Source organism: Poecilia mexicana, unplaced genomic scaffold (genome assembly GCF_051168715.1).
Source record: "Poecilia mexicana isolate PSO_F unplaced genomic scaffold, ASM5116871v1 scaffold_2, whole genome shotgun sequence".
NCBI classification, from domain to species: Eukaryota; Metazoa; Chordata; class Actinopteri; order Cyprinodontiformes; family Poeciliidae; genus Poecilia; species Poecilia mexicana.
In genome coordinates this window covers 55,780,009-55,796,340 of record NW_028263371.1, presented here as the reverse complement: position 1 = coordinate 55,796,340, position 16,332 = coordinate 55,780,009, and the positions used below count along the sequence as shown (strand labels likewise).

The 16,332-nt window shown below is 41.4% G+C and overlaps 1 protein-coding gene across 2 annotated transcripts in view; it reads right to left on the bottom strand.

Moving 5' to 3' along the window:
• col18a1a (collagen type XVIII alpha 1 chain a) overlaps positions 1-16,332 on the bottom strand; it is a 71,707-nt gene that overhangs the window by 34,015 nt on the left and 21,360 nt on the right. Inside the window, exon 1 of one of the 2 annotated variants that reach the window (XM_088003203.1) lies at positions 3,345-3,795. The exons of the other annotated variant lie outside the window; for it this stretch is intronic. Coding sequence (XP_087859329.1) covers positions 3,345-3,687 — 343 coding nt within the window. The 5' untranslated portion in view covers positions 3,688-3,795. Of the gene's footprint in view, positions 1-3,344; positions 3,796-16,332 lie in introns of those variants that run through there. 2 annotated transcript variants of the gene reach the window in all.

Below are 16,332 nucleotides of genomic sequence, written 5' to 3'. Positions count from 1 at the left end.
GTAAACAGAACTGGAGTGGTGTCAGATTCTAGCGTTTGGAGGATTTCTCCAAATGCTAAACAAACAACCAGAGTTGTAGTCTTTCAATGGCAGATATAGTTTCAATTGAAGTTAGCGCTTTAGCATTAGCTTCTGTGAAATACTGTGTTGGTGTAGTGTGTTAACATTAGCAGAACAACTGTGTAGGATTAGTGTTTAAGGGTTAGCATAGCTAACTTTTTAGCTAGCAGTATCCACACTGCCATTAGCTTTCTGTTAAAGTACTGTGTTTGTGTAGCACATTAGCGTTAGCTAACCCTTAGTGTTTATTTCTAAATGATTTTAACTGCAAAGCTCTTGGTTTGATCCACAGTGACTGGATGCAGCAGGCTAACACCTTGTGGTTTCTGGCTTCTGCAGTTTTGTGACTCTTAATATCTTCCTGAAACAGTTTCACATCAACTCAAATATGTCTTGAACCAGACATCTCTGCTGGTCGTGGAACCAGAAACACGACGTCCACTCATGTCTGTCAGTGAAGCTTGGTGTCTAAAAGATAACGCTGCTGTAAAAAGACCATCTTCAGTTCCCACTGATATGGAAGATAGGCAGAGCAAGAACCGACTTCCCACATAAAACAGTTCAACACAAAACTATAAAACCATGGATCCTCTCACATTAATCACTTGTGGACTAATCAACTGAGCCAGTCGCTCCGTACTCATGAGAGACGTGGTAATATTGGGGATTATATGACTGATTTGATCATATCTGCTAATTTATGATGTTTTCCTCCAGAAATGCAGCAGAAAAAAGAAGCTGATAATCTGGATTACAGCTGGTTCTTAACATTTCATCCCTGGTACGCAGAAAAACGTGTTGAGGTTTGGCGATTTGGGGAAATTCAGGGTTCAACATGACAAATCCTCTCTAACTTTGTGCCCTTTACCAGGTTCTAACGTAAAGCTAACCTGTCAAAAAAAAAAAACAAAAAAAAAACAAAGTGGTCAATATTCTGAACAAATAATTTTAGTAATCGATTATTCTGTTGATTATTTTGCCTATTAATCTGATTAGAAAAACCCCAGTAAAGCTTATTTTTCAAAATATTAAAAATACACAAACATACATTTAATTGAATTCCTTTTTTAAGTAAGAAAATTTTATTTCCAAAAATGCAACAATATAGCTTTACTTCAGTGAAAGACTTAACATCTACAGTGTAAGGCTGAACTGGAGATAATTTTTTTGGATTAATTGATTAATAATTAGATAATAAAAGGTGATTAATAGGAGACTCTTTTTGCAGACAAAAGGGTTTTTTAGTATTAAATGCAAATTGTATATATTGTTTGAATAGTTTTTGCTTAATTACTGCTCTGTCGCTTTTTTGAGTCTGTATACTCCAGGTTAATGATTAATCTAATTTTTCATTTCAAAACATGAATTTAAATGTCTAATAATTACTTAAAGAATGCTTAACAGTTGATAACCAAAACAACACAGACGTCTAACTTAATTCAACTGAAAGTTCACAGAACAGTGGGAAACACTGTTAGTTTAGGGGAAGCTAAGTGTGCTAAATGTTTTCAAAGTTAGCAAAAGTGCTAAACAAAAATTATCTCCACTATTAGCAGCTACTTCTTGGAAAAGCTGCTTCAGGTTTTGCTGCTTCTTGTGTGAAATGACATTTTAATGATGTGGTTGTTGTTTAACCAACATATGGCTGCAACAAACCCAGAAAATCCTAATCTAGAAGCTAACACCAACATGTGGTTCCTTAAAGTATAAAATGTGTTAAAGTTGAAACAGATTTGAGTTTGCGGCATGTTGAGAAAATCACAAGCACATCGGAGAGAAACGCAAACATGCAACAAAAGTAGTCGGGATCCAAGCTTGTTAGGCTGCAGCCAGAATATCCCAAAGGTTATTTCATCAAATGTTGACGTTGGTTTAGCTGGGTGGGGATGAGGTACTGGGAGGAAGAGGATTCTCAAACTGGTTCGAAATGAACCCAAATATAAGGTTCATTTTGCGCCAGCGGTTACCTTTCTGGTTACAAACTGACAAGCGCTGAAACCCATCATCCTCCTCATCTGGCAGAGCCTGGCACTCCACAGGGAGGCGACCCTCGTCCAGGAGCGCCCAGCAACTGTCCCGCAACACTTCGCAGAAACGCCGGCAAGGCAACGCAGGTGGCGCGGCCGCAGGGCCACACTCCGGCACCAAGAGGAGGCAGAGAAACCACTCCACGGCGTGGTGGCAGCGCGACCGCAGCAGCGGCGCCCACTCGTCCAGGAGCGCCCGGACTTCCCCCACGCTGCTGTGGTTGAAGTAATTGGGCATGGTAAAGTTTTCCCCCATCATGGAGGAGCAGAAAGGTAGAGAGGAATCTAGCTTCAAGCATTGAGAGGAACGAGTTGCAGTTGAGGATTCTGCTGATGCCTCAACACCTACGACTGCCTGGCTAAGCTGTTGTTCCCCTACTGATGGTTGAGCAGCATCTGAAACGTGGAGTTGGAGCTAAGTCAAGTTTATTAGCATACCAAACAAGCAACAAGGCAGTTCAAAGTGCTTCACATCATAAAAATGTCATTCTGTCACCAACAAGCAAAATTATCAAGCAAATATACATCAAATATGTTGGTTGATGTTTTGAAGTGTATTTTCTCAGCTGTAAAAACACTGTTGCAGAAATCAATGCAACTAAACATAAACGCCTGGATGAGTTTCTCTAATGCTGAGACATTGGTCTCTTGTCCTAGAAATGTTTTTCAGGTGACAGAAGACCGACTTTGGAACTGTCTTTATGTGGCTCTGAATGTTCAGGTCAGAGGTCTTCCTGATCTCTAGTTCCCAGCTGTAATAACTGAAGCTGTGTGCTGACTCCAGATCCAAACAATGACTTCAGTTTTGTTTCAGTTTAGCTGGAGAAGCACTGAAGCTAACTCTTGACTGGACGTTTCATGCTGAGCAGCTGTGGTGGATGCATCGGTGTATCTGCTGCTGTGTATCTCTGGTTGTGTGATATGAGATGCTTCTGTTGAGGAAAAAGTCTGGTGAGGTAATGGATGCTGACTTGTTGTTAGAGGCTGAACTGAAGTCGAAGTCGCTCTGTAAAATGTTTTCACCAAAGAAATCTGTTTTCTTTGTTTTGGGGTTTCAAGAGGAGAAGGACTCAAGACTAAATTGCTGAACTTTCCTTGTGAATCTTCCTTAGGAAACTTCTGATTTTGAGATTTCAAACTGGCTCCAATAACAGTGCCATGGGTATTACCTCAGATCCTGTTAGAAGAACTGATCTGGAGCCAGATTTGGATCTAAGACCCTAAACAATCAGATTCTGCATGAGAAGATGTCATTACCGGGTTTACTTCTGCGTGATGTTATCCCTGCGGTGGTTTGTCCCGCTCCACGCCCCCTCTCTGGTTGCGTCGAAGGAACTACAGTCGTCACTCGAGGACCTTCAGTGGTCTCATCCCAAGTCTGCCCAACTGTTTGGAGCACGTGTCCTTCGTCAATGATCTCTGCTCCAACTGTGGTGCTGCTCTCAGATGGAGGCTCTCCGCTACCTGTCGCAATGCCAGAACCCTCCAGTTCCAACCTGGGGGCCAACGTTGTGCCGGTCTCACTCCAGGACCAGAACCAAGCCTCGGAGTAGACCACCCACAGGGTCAGAAGGGGCAAAGCCTTAAACCAGCTCCTCATGGTGGTGTCCAACCGGATGAATCAGCCTTCCAGAGGGAACTATGACATGTCCACGCAGTCCTCACACACTCCCTCCCTCTGCTCTGTCACCACTCACACTCCAGCAGAAGTGAAGAGGAGGGCGTCCATTCAGAGGAGTGCAGAGGAGGAGGAGTGCGCCGTATTGGCTGCCTTAGTAATATTTATGCTGCTAACTCCTCCTCCTTTTGTTGCAGCAGTGAAAAGTGATCTCTCCTGCTGAGTGATACCTCAGAGTTACAGCAGCCTGTCCTTTCAGGGTACAATGCTGATGCTTTCACAGACGGCCAATTTGTTCCCGTCTTTGTTAAGTTATGCTAATTAGAAAACTATAGATATAGGCTAACGGTGATTCAGGTTTTCAACCAAAGTTATTATATTATAAACTGTGAGGACAGTTTGAGAACAGACAACAATGTCCCAGAAACTCAGCTGAAGAACAGAATCAGGCTGCAAATAACTGTCAAAACAACAGAACCAGAACTTCATGAACAAACATACAAGTTGGATGTTTAATAGTAAGAAGATGTTTTAAAATAACCGATTTCTGAACATCAGCATTAGCTTTTTGCAGTGCAGAAAGTCATGAACCTTAGAGATTAAGTTTGGTAGACTTGGTCCAAACTGTTCCATCTCCAGCTGCTGTGGTTCTTTCTCTCTGCTCTGAGTCGAACCAGCCAAACCCTTTGACCAACCTGTTCCCCTCCTGGCCTGTGGGGGCGCCGCACCAAGAACCACTGAAGGAAACAACATGAAAACCTCTGAAGACACTGAATCCTTTAAGTGTAACTGAAAACAAGACTCTGCACCCAGGCCAATTTAGAAAAAATTCACCTTAGTGGGCAGAGCCAAGAGGCAAAAGGGGCGTGGTCAGGTGAAAGAAAACCCTGTAGTCAAGTTAGCAACTTCGTCACTATAGTTAGCAACATTTATCAAAAAAACATTTACCAACAAATCTAGCAGCTTTTTTCAGTTACTGGAGACTTTTATGGTAACATCATCCCAGCTGCAGCGCGTTAACCAGTAAGAAAATTCAATTGCAGTAGCCGACGTTCAACCCAAGGAGGGCAGCACTAAGAAGGTTTTAGGCTAAATTTTGCCGAATTAAACAAATTTTGCATTAAAGTTATACAAACTGTATAAAAACATTGACATCCTCCATACGTAGCAATTTACAGTTTTTCTGCAACAAAAATTTCATTTGGAGTTTCAATTATGCTTTAAAACTGACAAATCTGTAAAAGGTAGATTAATTTTCATAGCACTGGAACTTTATGATGATCTCCATGTTACTTTCTTAAATGGTAATATCTTTAAAATGGTCTGTTTTGCCAAAAGTCCAAAGAAAGTTTGGTGAGCTTTTGGTCATTTATGGTTGACGGATTGCCATAAAGCCTGTTCAAGAGAAACGTGTCAGTTATTCCTTCAGTTGATTGTTTCAGAACCTCCTCAATAATCCAGGATTCGCCTTCCTGCCCAAACTGATCTCTTATGCCACCTGTGGGTCTGTTTGACAGAGACCCTCCACAGCCACTAACGGTCGCTGGGCGATAAAAGCAGAAGTCTGTCTTTTCCATCAGAGTAGTGGGCTTAACAGAAACAAAGGTTTAAAGTCATTGATTGAAAAGCAGTCAACTTTTGTCTCTTATGCAGATGTTTTAATGTCAGGTTGACAACTCTTCGTTTTGCGTCTGCAAGGATTGTGTTTTTGTAGGATTAGATAATTATGTTAAATATTTAATTGTGAAGGAATGTTTTTTTTGTTTTCTTGCGCCTTACAGAAAGCCCCTGAATTGCTGATTTAGATAGAAAAGCTGCAGGTTTTTGTGGTGTCTGTCTGGAGAATGATCTCAGTTTGCCCTCGGGGCGAGAAGGATGCAACCCTTCAAAACAACCATCACTCATTGTAAAACTGCCAAAACGGGACAATTTGATTACAACTGTGGACATAATGACAACTCCAGGAGGCAAAAGGACTTTCTCGAGTTAGCCTTCAAAAATGCCTTTCAGTAGAGGACCAATTCCAAGCCTCATTTGAAGATTACTGTAAACTTTAGATGGCAATTCCCTTCTGGTCATCTTACATTTAATCAAGATGTCTTGAAGTTTAAAATAAACTAGAAACTTTACCAATTTCCAACGTAGCCAACCAGGCATGGGTGGCCAAACACACCTTTTGTCAACTTGGCAAAAGTATTTAGCAAAAGGTTTGCTTGTCAGCAGTAATTGCAGTTTAGGAAGAAGAAAAAACTAAGCAGAAACATAAATTACATCTGAAGACGTTTGTACAACGTCAGTCTGCATCTTTTAGCGCATGTAATCTCCAGACATCAAACACAGAACATTCTTTACGGAGTTTGTCAGAAATTATGTGGCTGTTTTCAACGTTTCTTTCATCTCTCGTTGCGCTAATAAAGAGTCTCCTTAAGACATGAAGAAGAACCGACTGGAGGACTTCCTGTTTCAAAGTGCTGTCGCACCGTTAATTACAGCTTGAGGGGTTCAAAAGTTGGGACTGTGTGTTTAAGGCTGGAGAAAAAGGAATGGGAGAAGCTGAAACTACAGCTTTCTAGGCAAGAACACGGAAAGAATGAGAGGGTTGGTTGGTAACTATGGAGGGCTGATCATGCTAAAACTGGCAACTATAGAGATAAATAAATGGCTTTATAAAGTACTTGATGTGTAAAATATTGCATCCAAAAAATAAAAAGTTAAATATTACTATTATTAAATTTTACAAAAGTGTGAAAAGAAAATATTAAATAAAAAATAAATATATGATTTTAAAAAATTACAGTAAATAACCAAGAAATACAGATTGTGAAGAAGTTAGTAAGGAAATAAAATGACAATAAATAAGGAAATATTTTAAATAAATAATAAAACAAGATTGAACATTAAATAATAGTGATAATGTTAAAATAATACTGTTGAATATTATTTAAAAATATATTAATCTATGTCACAATGTATTATCAAATAAACTGGGAAAGATTTTCTGTTTTTGGATACAATATTATTCACATTAGTTAATTTATGAAGCCGTTTATTTATTACTATAGTTAATGCCAATTTTGGCAGGCTTAGTCTTCCGTAGTTAAATATGAAGTAGAATAGTATCAAAGTGTCATTTAAGTGTGATAATGTAGCATTTGTTAACAAATTCAAAAGCTAAAACATTACTTGTTTTCCTTTGGGTTACAGACATAGAGCAAACTAAAAAATCTTTCTGTCACTTTTTGTAAAGTTTAAGAAATCCTAAATATGGGATGAAATTCCAGCCGTGTGTCTGTCCTCACAGAAACAGACAAAAGGATGCAACCCAACGCCAGGAATGAGTCCATCAGAGAGCAGGCGGCTGATCGACTCACTGCAGCACCAACATCCCTGCGATTCCCATATCCGATTTCACACCCGGAGGGTTCATTTCAAACACTCTAAATTTAACTTCAGTGACTAATTTAAGACCAGAACAGCTTTAAATAACGAACCAGGAAACTGGGAAGCTTGAATTGCTCCACTGAAGAGTAGCAACACAAAGGAAATGGTGCGGTTTTCCCTTTAGGGCAGGAGGAATCACTGGAGCGCTTTCTGGTAGACACATTAGCTTTGAATGTTTCAGGACAGTAATTCATTGTTTCTCTGAGGGCAACTGGTAAATTCAAATAACAAACCTGTATATGTGAGAATCAGGAAGTTTAGTGAACGTAGCCTGTGAATTATGGGTACATTTTGGAAAGAAACTCTCTAGCTCTGAGAAGGTAGTACTTTACTTATATACTTCATTTCTTCAGTATATGAAGAAATCACATTTCAGGCAAAAATGTGATTGCTGGGAGTAACAGCAGCAACACATTCAACAGAAACCATAAACATTTCCACTGCTGCCAATCTGCTAGTAGCGCTTTAGCAATTTTGCTAACTTGGAACATTTAGCGCACTTAGTTTCCCTTTAAAGGGCACTTGTTATGCAAAATTAACTTTTTGCATGTTTCTGTACAGCCGGTTGTTGGAAAAGAGTTAAATGTTTTTTAGTGTCTGGAAAATGAGCCATTTCAAAAACATCCCAAACGTTGAGTCACGTTCCACCGTTACCTAGCAATGGTGCCCAGCCGCGTTACCCTGGGTTGGAGCAACCCACGAGGAGCTCCAGCATGTTTGGTCAGCTGGTTTTACCACTGTATGAACTGTATAATGGCTGCTGGAAGAGACAAGTGTCTTACTATTCAGAAACAACTTGCTGCATTCTTGTTGGTTGTACAGGAGGCTCTACTAATGCTTTTAAAAGACGTATGGTTGTATAATTCCTCATTTGTTTGCAGCCATTTTCCTGTGTGAGTGTAAACGTTGGGTGGGGGGGGGGCGTGGCCAGCAACAGCTTATTAGGATTTAAAGTGGCAAAACGCCCTAAAACACATAAAATCTCATTATAATGGGATTCTTCTTTGCACAGTAATTTTGTGTAAAGTAATGAACATGTTTCCCATGTACCCATCCTAAGCAGCAGATTTCAGGTAAAACAGACCATAATAACCCAGCCTGAGCTGCAGCGCGGCCTCCATCAGCTCCAGCTTTTAGCTGCACCCCTCCCCGCCGTGCTCATCACGTTGAAAGACCCTAATTTAAACGACATCTCGTCTTCCATCTCTCAGATCTCTGGGCAGTGAATGTGTGTCACTGAGTGTGTGCGACAGCCAGAGAAAGAGGAGCGGGGGGTTGTCTAACAGAATGGAGGTCACGGGGTCACGGTTATCGCGCTCCGAGGGAAAGGGTTCTGGTTTCCCACAGATGGAGACTCGTCAGGCCTGCAGGGGCAGGTTCTGACGGGGCCACTCCGCCTGAGGGATGAACGTGCCCCGGTTAGACATCAGGCCATCAACTGTTACACTTTCCCAGAGAAAGTCGAACAGTAAACGGAAGACATTGAGAAAAAAACCATCCACCCTTTGAGTTACATCATTTGGTAAATTTAAGTGCCATGAAGAGTTTCAGGCCACATTTTCCCACAAATATGTCCAACAGTACTGACTGTTTTCTAAAATCTCCAATAATGTTGATTAGGGACAGGCCCAGAGTGCAGTCAGCCCGGTATGGCCGCGGTTCCCTCGCCTTTCTCAGGAATGTGGCTTTCATTGTCTCAGTGAGAAACTCAAGGACATTCCTGGAAAATCTGGTGGCTCTAAAATGTCTGCCGTAGTATTCTGCGTTATTTCTACGTCACAGAAGTGGATTTGAGTATTTGAGTTCTGCCGAGGCCACGATTCCATACCGTTTGTAAAGTTACTCAGTCAAAATAAACAGCAACAATTTGGGTTATTTAGTCTGTTAGAAGAGGAAAAAATGTCCGTTCTTTTTAAAATGTCCTAATTTCACAAAGTTATTCATTCTATTATAAATGTCACAGTTTCAAACTAAATATTTAGCTCTGTGCCAGCTAAATATTGAGTTTACAGAGCTAGCTCAGAGCTAAACATTTAGATAGTATCCATAATCAATTGCCTTTAGGCAGAAGTCAAGTCACTCCAGTCGGAGTTTAAGAGATTAGCAAAGTTTTGGTACTAAACTTACAGCTCTTAGCAACAGAATTCAATATTTAGCTCCATATGAAAAATATTTGGAAGCTGCATTTATTTGACATTTAGTTTGGAGCAAAATATTTAGCCTGCTAATTAAAAATTTAGTTTTAAGCAAAAAGTTTGATTAATTAAATATTTAGCAGGAAGTGGAATATGTAGCTTTGCTAAATATGTTAAAGGAAAAACATTTAGCTTGCTAACTGAATATTTAGTTTGAGGTTAATATTTAACTTATCTAAGCATTTAGTTTTAATCTAAATATTTAGCTTCAAATGAAATATTTAGTTGGGTGTCAAACATTTAGCTTGTTAACTAAATATTTAGCTTGTTAGCTGTTCTTTTTTGTTGTTTATTCTTCCATCTAATATCTTATAATACTGATCTTGTTGTAAACTGCAATTCTTCTAAAAATCTTGATTTTCCAATCAAGTGTTTTGTAAGAACTGCTTTTTAAACCAGAATCCCTTTCCAACGTCGCTGATAATGTCTGAGTTTGTGCCGTTCGTTGTTTAAATGCATGAGAATGCCTCTGCTGGTTGGTTAAAGCTCGGCTCCATCAGTCAACCGAACGTCTGCTGCAGATCGAGCCTGCAGGCTTCCTGCTCAGACAAGCAGCAACAGCCTGGCTGTCACTCTCTGCGAGACGCATTCCTTAACAACGGGAAAACGACGCCTGCGGCGCAGAAACAGCTACAGTGTCAACCAGAGTGGATCTGCTGGATCTGTGTTCAGCCTGTGAGACTCAGCGTTTTACTTTAACCGCTCTGATCAAGATGTACGTCTCAATGTAAACCCAAACACTCAAGCAAATAAATCATTACAATAAGATTAAAATACCACAAAAATCCATCGCTGCCTTTTAACCTCCAGGGCTAAAGATTTAATCAGACCTTTTGATTTATGAGTATTTATTCACACAGGTTGGATTTAAAAGCTGACAGTTCCAGACATCATCAGCGTCAGACTTCTGTTGTGGTTCCTGGATTTATCTATAATAACAGCAGGAAATTAAATCTGCACTGCAAAAACACAAAATCTTACCAAGTGTTTTTGGTCTAGTTTCAAGTGCAAATATCTTAATACACTAAAAATGAGACATAAATAACTTAGAAGTAACTTTTATTTAAAATATAGGAGCTTGTTTTAAGTTTTGCTTCATATTCACTGGCAGATAATTTCACTAATAACATAAGAAAAATATCATGTGAAAAATGTCTCATCAGTGAAATAACTTGTGATGTTTTAAAATCAATATCAAGCAATTATTTACATAAAACAGGTGCTAAACTTGATTAAACAGTTTAATGATTTTAATGCTCTCAGAAAGGAGCTGCAGAAACAGAGACGGGAAATGGCGCCCTCTGCTGTTCATAATGAAACAAACATCCATCAGCCGCCTTTGTAATCTAACCACAACACTTTTTAAAACCCTGAATCTGATGTGCACAAGGCTTTCAACACCAGAAACATAACAGATTAAAATAACTGTCCTGTAAATGAGCAAATGACCAGAAGCAAGCAGCAGGTGGTGCTCTGCTGACAAAAACCCACCTGGGGAAAATCAAACAGGCCATCATGAAGCTGTCAGCGGCTGGCAGATTGGAGCCACAACGCTGCAGGAGGGAAACAAAAGGCGCCGTTTTGATTCGGTTTCCGTCTGATGCCGCTGCAGATAACGAAGTCGTTTCAGGCTGCTTGTTTTGGTCTGCGGCGCAGACCGCAAACACGCAGCGCTGAGCTGATCGGGTTTAATCTGAAACTCAGCTGCAGGGTTTCTCCTCGGTTTTACCCCAAATATCCGAACTTCTGTTCTCAGCAGGAAGATCAGCTGATCAGGTTACCGCCTGCTGCCCATCACTGCTCTGGGTAGTAAATGATTCAATTAGATTTACTGAGACTAAATGAGCCTGATGCAGGAGGCAGGAAGAGATTCACAGATTGTAACAGAATAATTTGAAATTAACAGGCAGGAAATTATTAGAAAAGAATATTAGGAAAATATGGAAGGTGATGGATGGATGGATGGATGGATGGATGGATGGATGGGTGGGTGGATGGGTGGATGGATGGATGGATGGATGGATGGATGGATGGATGGATGGATGGATGGATGGATGGATGGATGGATGCCCATACTTACTTTTTAATCTACAGAACAGAAAAAGTCTAAAAAAGTTTTAATCTTCTTCTTTCAATTGATCTGATTAAAAATAAAAATAATTTCCAAACTGCCCATTTAATCCCATTTCACCATTTAAAACAAACTGTTTCTGTTTCTGTTCTCACTGGATCCATCATTTCTCTGGTGTGATTCCAGGTTCCACCAGCAGGGGGCGACCCAGTCCCAGTGAGGTCAGCTGAGGGGTCACCGCCAGCAGGTGACTCTCAGCCAATCACAACGTCTGAACACAGGTAAAGACAAGCAGCTCCGTGTTTCTGCTGTCCTCCGTTTCCATCCTGGAAACTTTCACATTTTGATTCCTGCAGGTTTTAAAACAAACACAGAGCAGGAAGTGTTGCCGACGGCAACCGGTTCGCTGTGTAAACCCGGAGCGAGGGGTCACGGCGCCCTGACTAATCATTCACCTGGAGGAGACGACCCTCCCTCTGCAGGAATCCGGACCCGGGGTCGCCGGGGTGACCGGGTTCAAAGGGCGCGCCGCCGCCTGGCTGCACATTTACAGCCAGGAGGGTCGGGCAAAGAACGCAGCGCGTCTTCATCAGGTGAAAAGAAAGTACACCCCTCTATGTTCAAGGATCTGGTTTCTAGAAGGGTCTGAAATCATTTAACTCTCATCCTGTAAATTCAATATGGAAAAGTTGAGTTTGGAAAACAATGAAATAAGTAAGTACACCCCATCTGTTAAAGCCGTCTCTCTCTCTCAGCTGCTCGTTTTAGCCCAGTTTTCCTTCCACGGAGCTTCAGTTTAGGTCTGGACTTTGACTAGGCCATTGGGACACTGGGTCAGGGTTAGGTTCCAACCATCCATCCACAACCACCTGTTCATCCAACCATTTATTCATCCAACCAAACATCCATCCACTTTTCAAGTAGTGGAGTGAAGTCTTGTCCTTCATTTCCTCTTCAACTCTTGTCCTGTCATGAACTTTGACCTTTAACCTGCTGAGACCTGCAGACTCTGATCTGAAGCTCTTGGTTAGCTTAGATAGTTTGACCTTTCACCCTGGACAGACTGATGGGGAGCAACAGTTGCTTTTCTGAGCTCATGGCTGACATTGTTCCATGTTGGCGTTGCTTTAATATTGGAGCTCCAACTCATGATGATCAAGTAACCAATCGATAATAAGCATCAACTGGTTAATCAATCAGGTAATCAGCTCTAATTAGCATCAGCTGGTTAATCAATCAGGTAATCAGCTCTAATTAGCATCGGCAGGTTAATTAATCAGGTAATCAGCTGTAATTAGCATCAGGTGGTTAATCAATCAGGTAATCAGCTCTAATTAGCATCAGCTGGTTAATCAATCAGGTAATCAGCTCTAATTAGCATCGGCAGGTTAATTAATCAGGTAATCAGCTGTAATTAGCATCAGGTGGTTAATCAATCAGGTAATCAGCTCTAATTAGCATCAGCTGGTTAATCAATCAGGTAATCAGCTCTAATTAGCATCGGCAGGTTAATTAATCAGGTAATCAGCTGTAATTAGCATCAGGTGGTTAATCAATCAGGTAATCAGCTGTAATTAGCATCATTTGGTCAATCAATCAGGTAATCATCTCTAATTAGCATCAGCTGGTCAATCAATCAGGTAATCATCTCTAATTAGCATCGGCTGGTTAATTAATCAGGTAATCAGCTCTAATTAGCATTAGCTGGTTAATCAATCAGGTAATCAGCTCTAATTAGCATCGGCAGGTTAATTAATCAGGTAATCAGCTGTAATTAGCATCAGCTGGTCAATCAATCAGGTAATCAGCTCTAATTAGCATCAGCTGGTTAATCAATCAGGTAATCAGCTCTAATTAGCATCGGCAGGTTAATTAATCAGGTAATCAGCTGTAATTAGCATCAGGTGGTTAATCAATCAGGTAATCAGCTGTAATTAGCATCATTTGGTCAATCAATCAGGTAATCAGCTGTAATTAGCGTCGGTTAGCTGGTCCAGTAGGAGAATCAGTGGTACATCTCCCACTAATCGTTGGTGTGGAAACTGGTGGCGAACATCCTGAGGCTGAGTCAGGGTGTACTTTCTTTTCCACCACAGCTGTATTTCTAAAGATGACAGGAAAAGTGAAGCCGTGTGAGTCCAGAGGTTCAGAGGTTGGTGCAGGAGCGGCACATTCCAGCTGTTCGCTCCAACATGTCGGAACGTCTCCTTGCTCAGACATCCGACTCCCAAAACCAGGTCAAAGGGTCCGACTGGAGGCCAAACGACACACTGCCAGCTCGTTGAACTACCGTTTACCATCATCTGAGGGGAAAATCAACACCTGATGAGAGGATTAGCTGTGGACCAATAAAAGAGGGAAGAATAAATGATCCAGATGCTTTATTAAAGCATGTGGCCTGTCCGGGTTTTCCCTCAGGACCGTTCCGGCAACATGTCCGCCCTGCTCTGGAGGAACAGGAAGTGCTCTCTGGGGATTGGCTCCTCCGGACGGTTGTTTGTGTTCCGGGTCTCACTGAAGCCGATTTCCCACATGAGAAAACGCGACGGGAACGTTCTGGGAATTCAGAGTTTCTGTCCGTAATGTAAACGGAGAGAAGAGCCGAAGTAAGGAAGGAAGGAAGGAAGGAAAGAAGGACTCTGATCCGCAACGAGGGAACGGCACGAAGCCGAACGCCGAGAGGAAGAGGCTGCATGCAGCGAGCAGAGGGAATTCTGGGAAAATTCCTTCCAGGCCTGGAAAAGAAAATACTCATCCCTCCATCCATCGTTTATTCATCCAACCAACCAACCATCCATGGTTTATTTATCCATCCATCCATCCATCCATCGTTTATTTATCCATCCATCCATCGTTTATCCATTCATCCATCGTTTATTTATCCATCCATCCATCCATCATTTATTTATCCAACCAACCATCCATCCATTGTTTATTTATCCATCCATCCATCCATCCATTGTTTATTTATCCATCCATCCATCCATCCATCCATCCATTGTTTATTTATCCATCCATCCATCCATCCATCCATGGTTTATTTATCCATCCATCCATCCATCCATCCATCCATCCATCGTTTATTTATCCACCCATCCATCCATCCATCCATTGTTTATTTATCCAACCAACCATCCATCCATCCATTGTTTATCCATCCATCCATCCATCATTTATCCATCCATTCATCCATTGTTTATCCATCCAACCATCCGTCCATCATTTATCCATCCATTCATCCATTGTTTATCCATCCAACCATCCATCCATTCATCCATCGTTTATCCATCCATCCATTGTTTATTTATCCAACCAACCATCCATCCATGGTTTATTTATCCATCCATCCATTGTTTATCCATCCAACCATCCATCCATCATTTATCCATCCATTCATCCATTGTTTATCCATCCAACCAACCATCCATCCATCCATTGTTTATCCATCCATCCATCGTTTATTTATCCATCCATCCATTGTTTATTTATCCAACCAACCATCCATCCATCCATTGTTTATCCATCCATCCATCCATCATTTATCCATCCATTCATCCATTGTTTATCCATCCAACCATCCATCCATCATTTATCCATCCATTCATCCATTGTTTATCCATCCAACCATCCATCCATCATTTATCCATCCATTCATCCATTGTTTATCCATCCATCCATTGTTTATTTATCCAACCAACCATCCATCCATGGTTTATTTATCCATCCATCCATCCATCGTTTATCCATCCATCCATCCATCCATCCATCCATCCATCCGCTAGAAGGAAAAGCTGTGAAGATGCCAGGATGTTTAACAGAAATGAGCCACCATGTGGGAACATTCGTCACGCTCCATGTTGAAAGAATCTGAGACAAACTGTTTATTTGGTCTCAGTTTGTTTCCGTAACGATAACAGGCCATGGCTGTTTCTCCAAACCACTCATTTGCAGCTGATTAAGGTTTTCTTCCTCTCCTGCAACATAAACTGAAAGATGAGACCTCTTAGTTTTATCTGCGCAGTAGAAATATGCAAAGCAGACTGTATTCACCAGCATTTCCTCTGCTGTGCAGCAGGTTTGAATTCACAGCTCATCCGTGTGTCACGGACCTAGCGGGACAACCAATAAAGACTCGATTCGTGTTTGTTTCTGGCTGGTGACTCACTCAGAAATGAACAAAAACAATGCTGTGCTGGTTTGTAGCAAGCATGAGTCAGGAGCGAGCGTTTTCTCCGACCTGCGAACAGACGGAGGGGATCTCCAGGCGCTGAGTTCGCCACAGAGAGGCTGGCTTGTGTTTGGGACTCCATAAGAGCGAGACAGAATATTGATTTAACAAGCAAAGGACAATAAATGACATCAAAGTGCTGGAGGTTTTGGTCTCTACATGAAACTTTAGAAAGTAACAGCAGTTCTGGGAAGAGCAATGTACCGCTTCAAACCGCTTCTGCACTGAAAAGGTCATTTGGTGATCTAAACTGGTGCTTAAAAACAGAAAATTAACTGCAGGCTTCTGGACGCACCGAGTGCTTCAAACAACCTCAACCAAGCTGTTTTCTTCTGCCAGCTAAACCAAAACACATGGTCATGTGTTTGAACGTCATTAGGTCCAGAGATTGACGGTGGTCTACTGCAGTGACACGAGTGAAAGGAACCGTTTTATCCAGTCATGAAGGAACCGGTGAAACAGAAAGGACACAACCGTACCACAGATCCAGACGCCATGGGAGGCGGCGATCACCTCCTGATTAACCACCATTTCTTTGGTCACCACTAGGCAATCAATTCAATCTGATCCCAAAAAGCAATTCATGTGATTCATGACTCAAAGTGAAGAACCTCAAGAACAGATGAGAAACATCTCTACTAAAATCTGGAAAGTGTTTCAGAGACGTTTTTAAGGCTTTGGGACTCCACCGA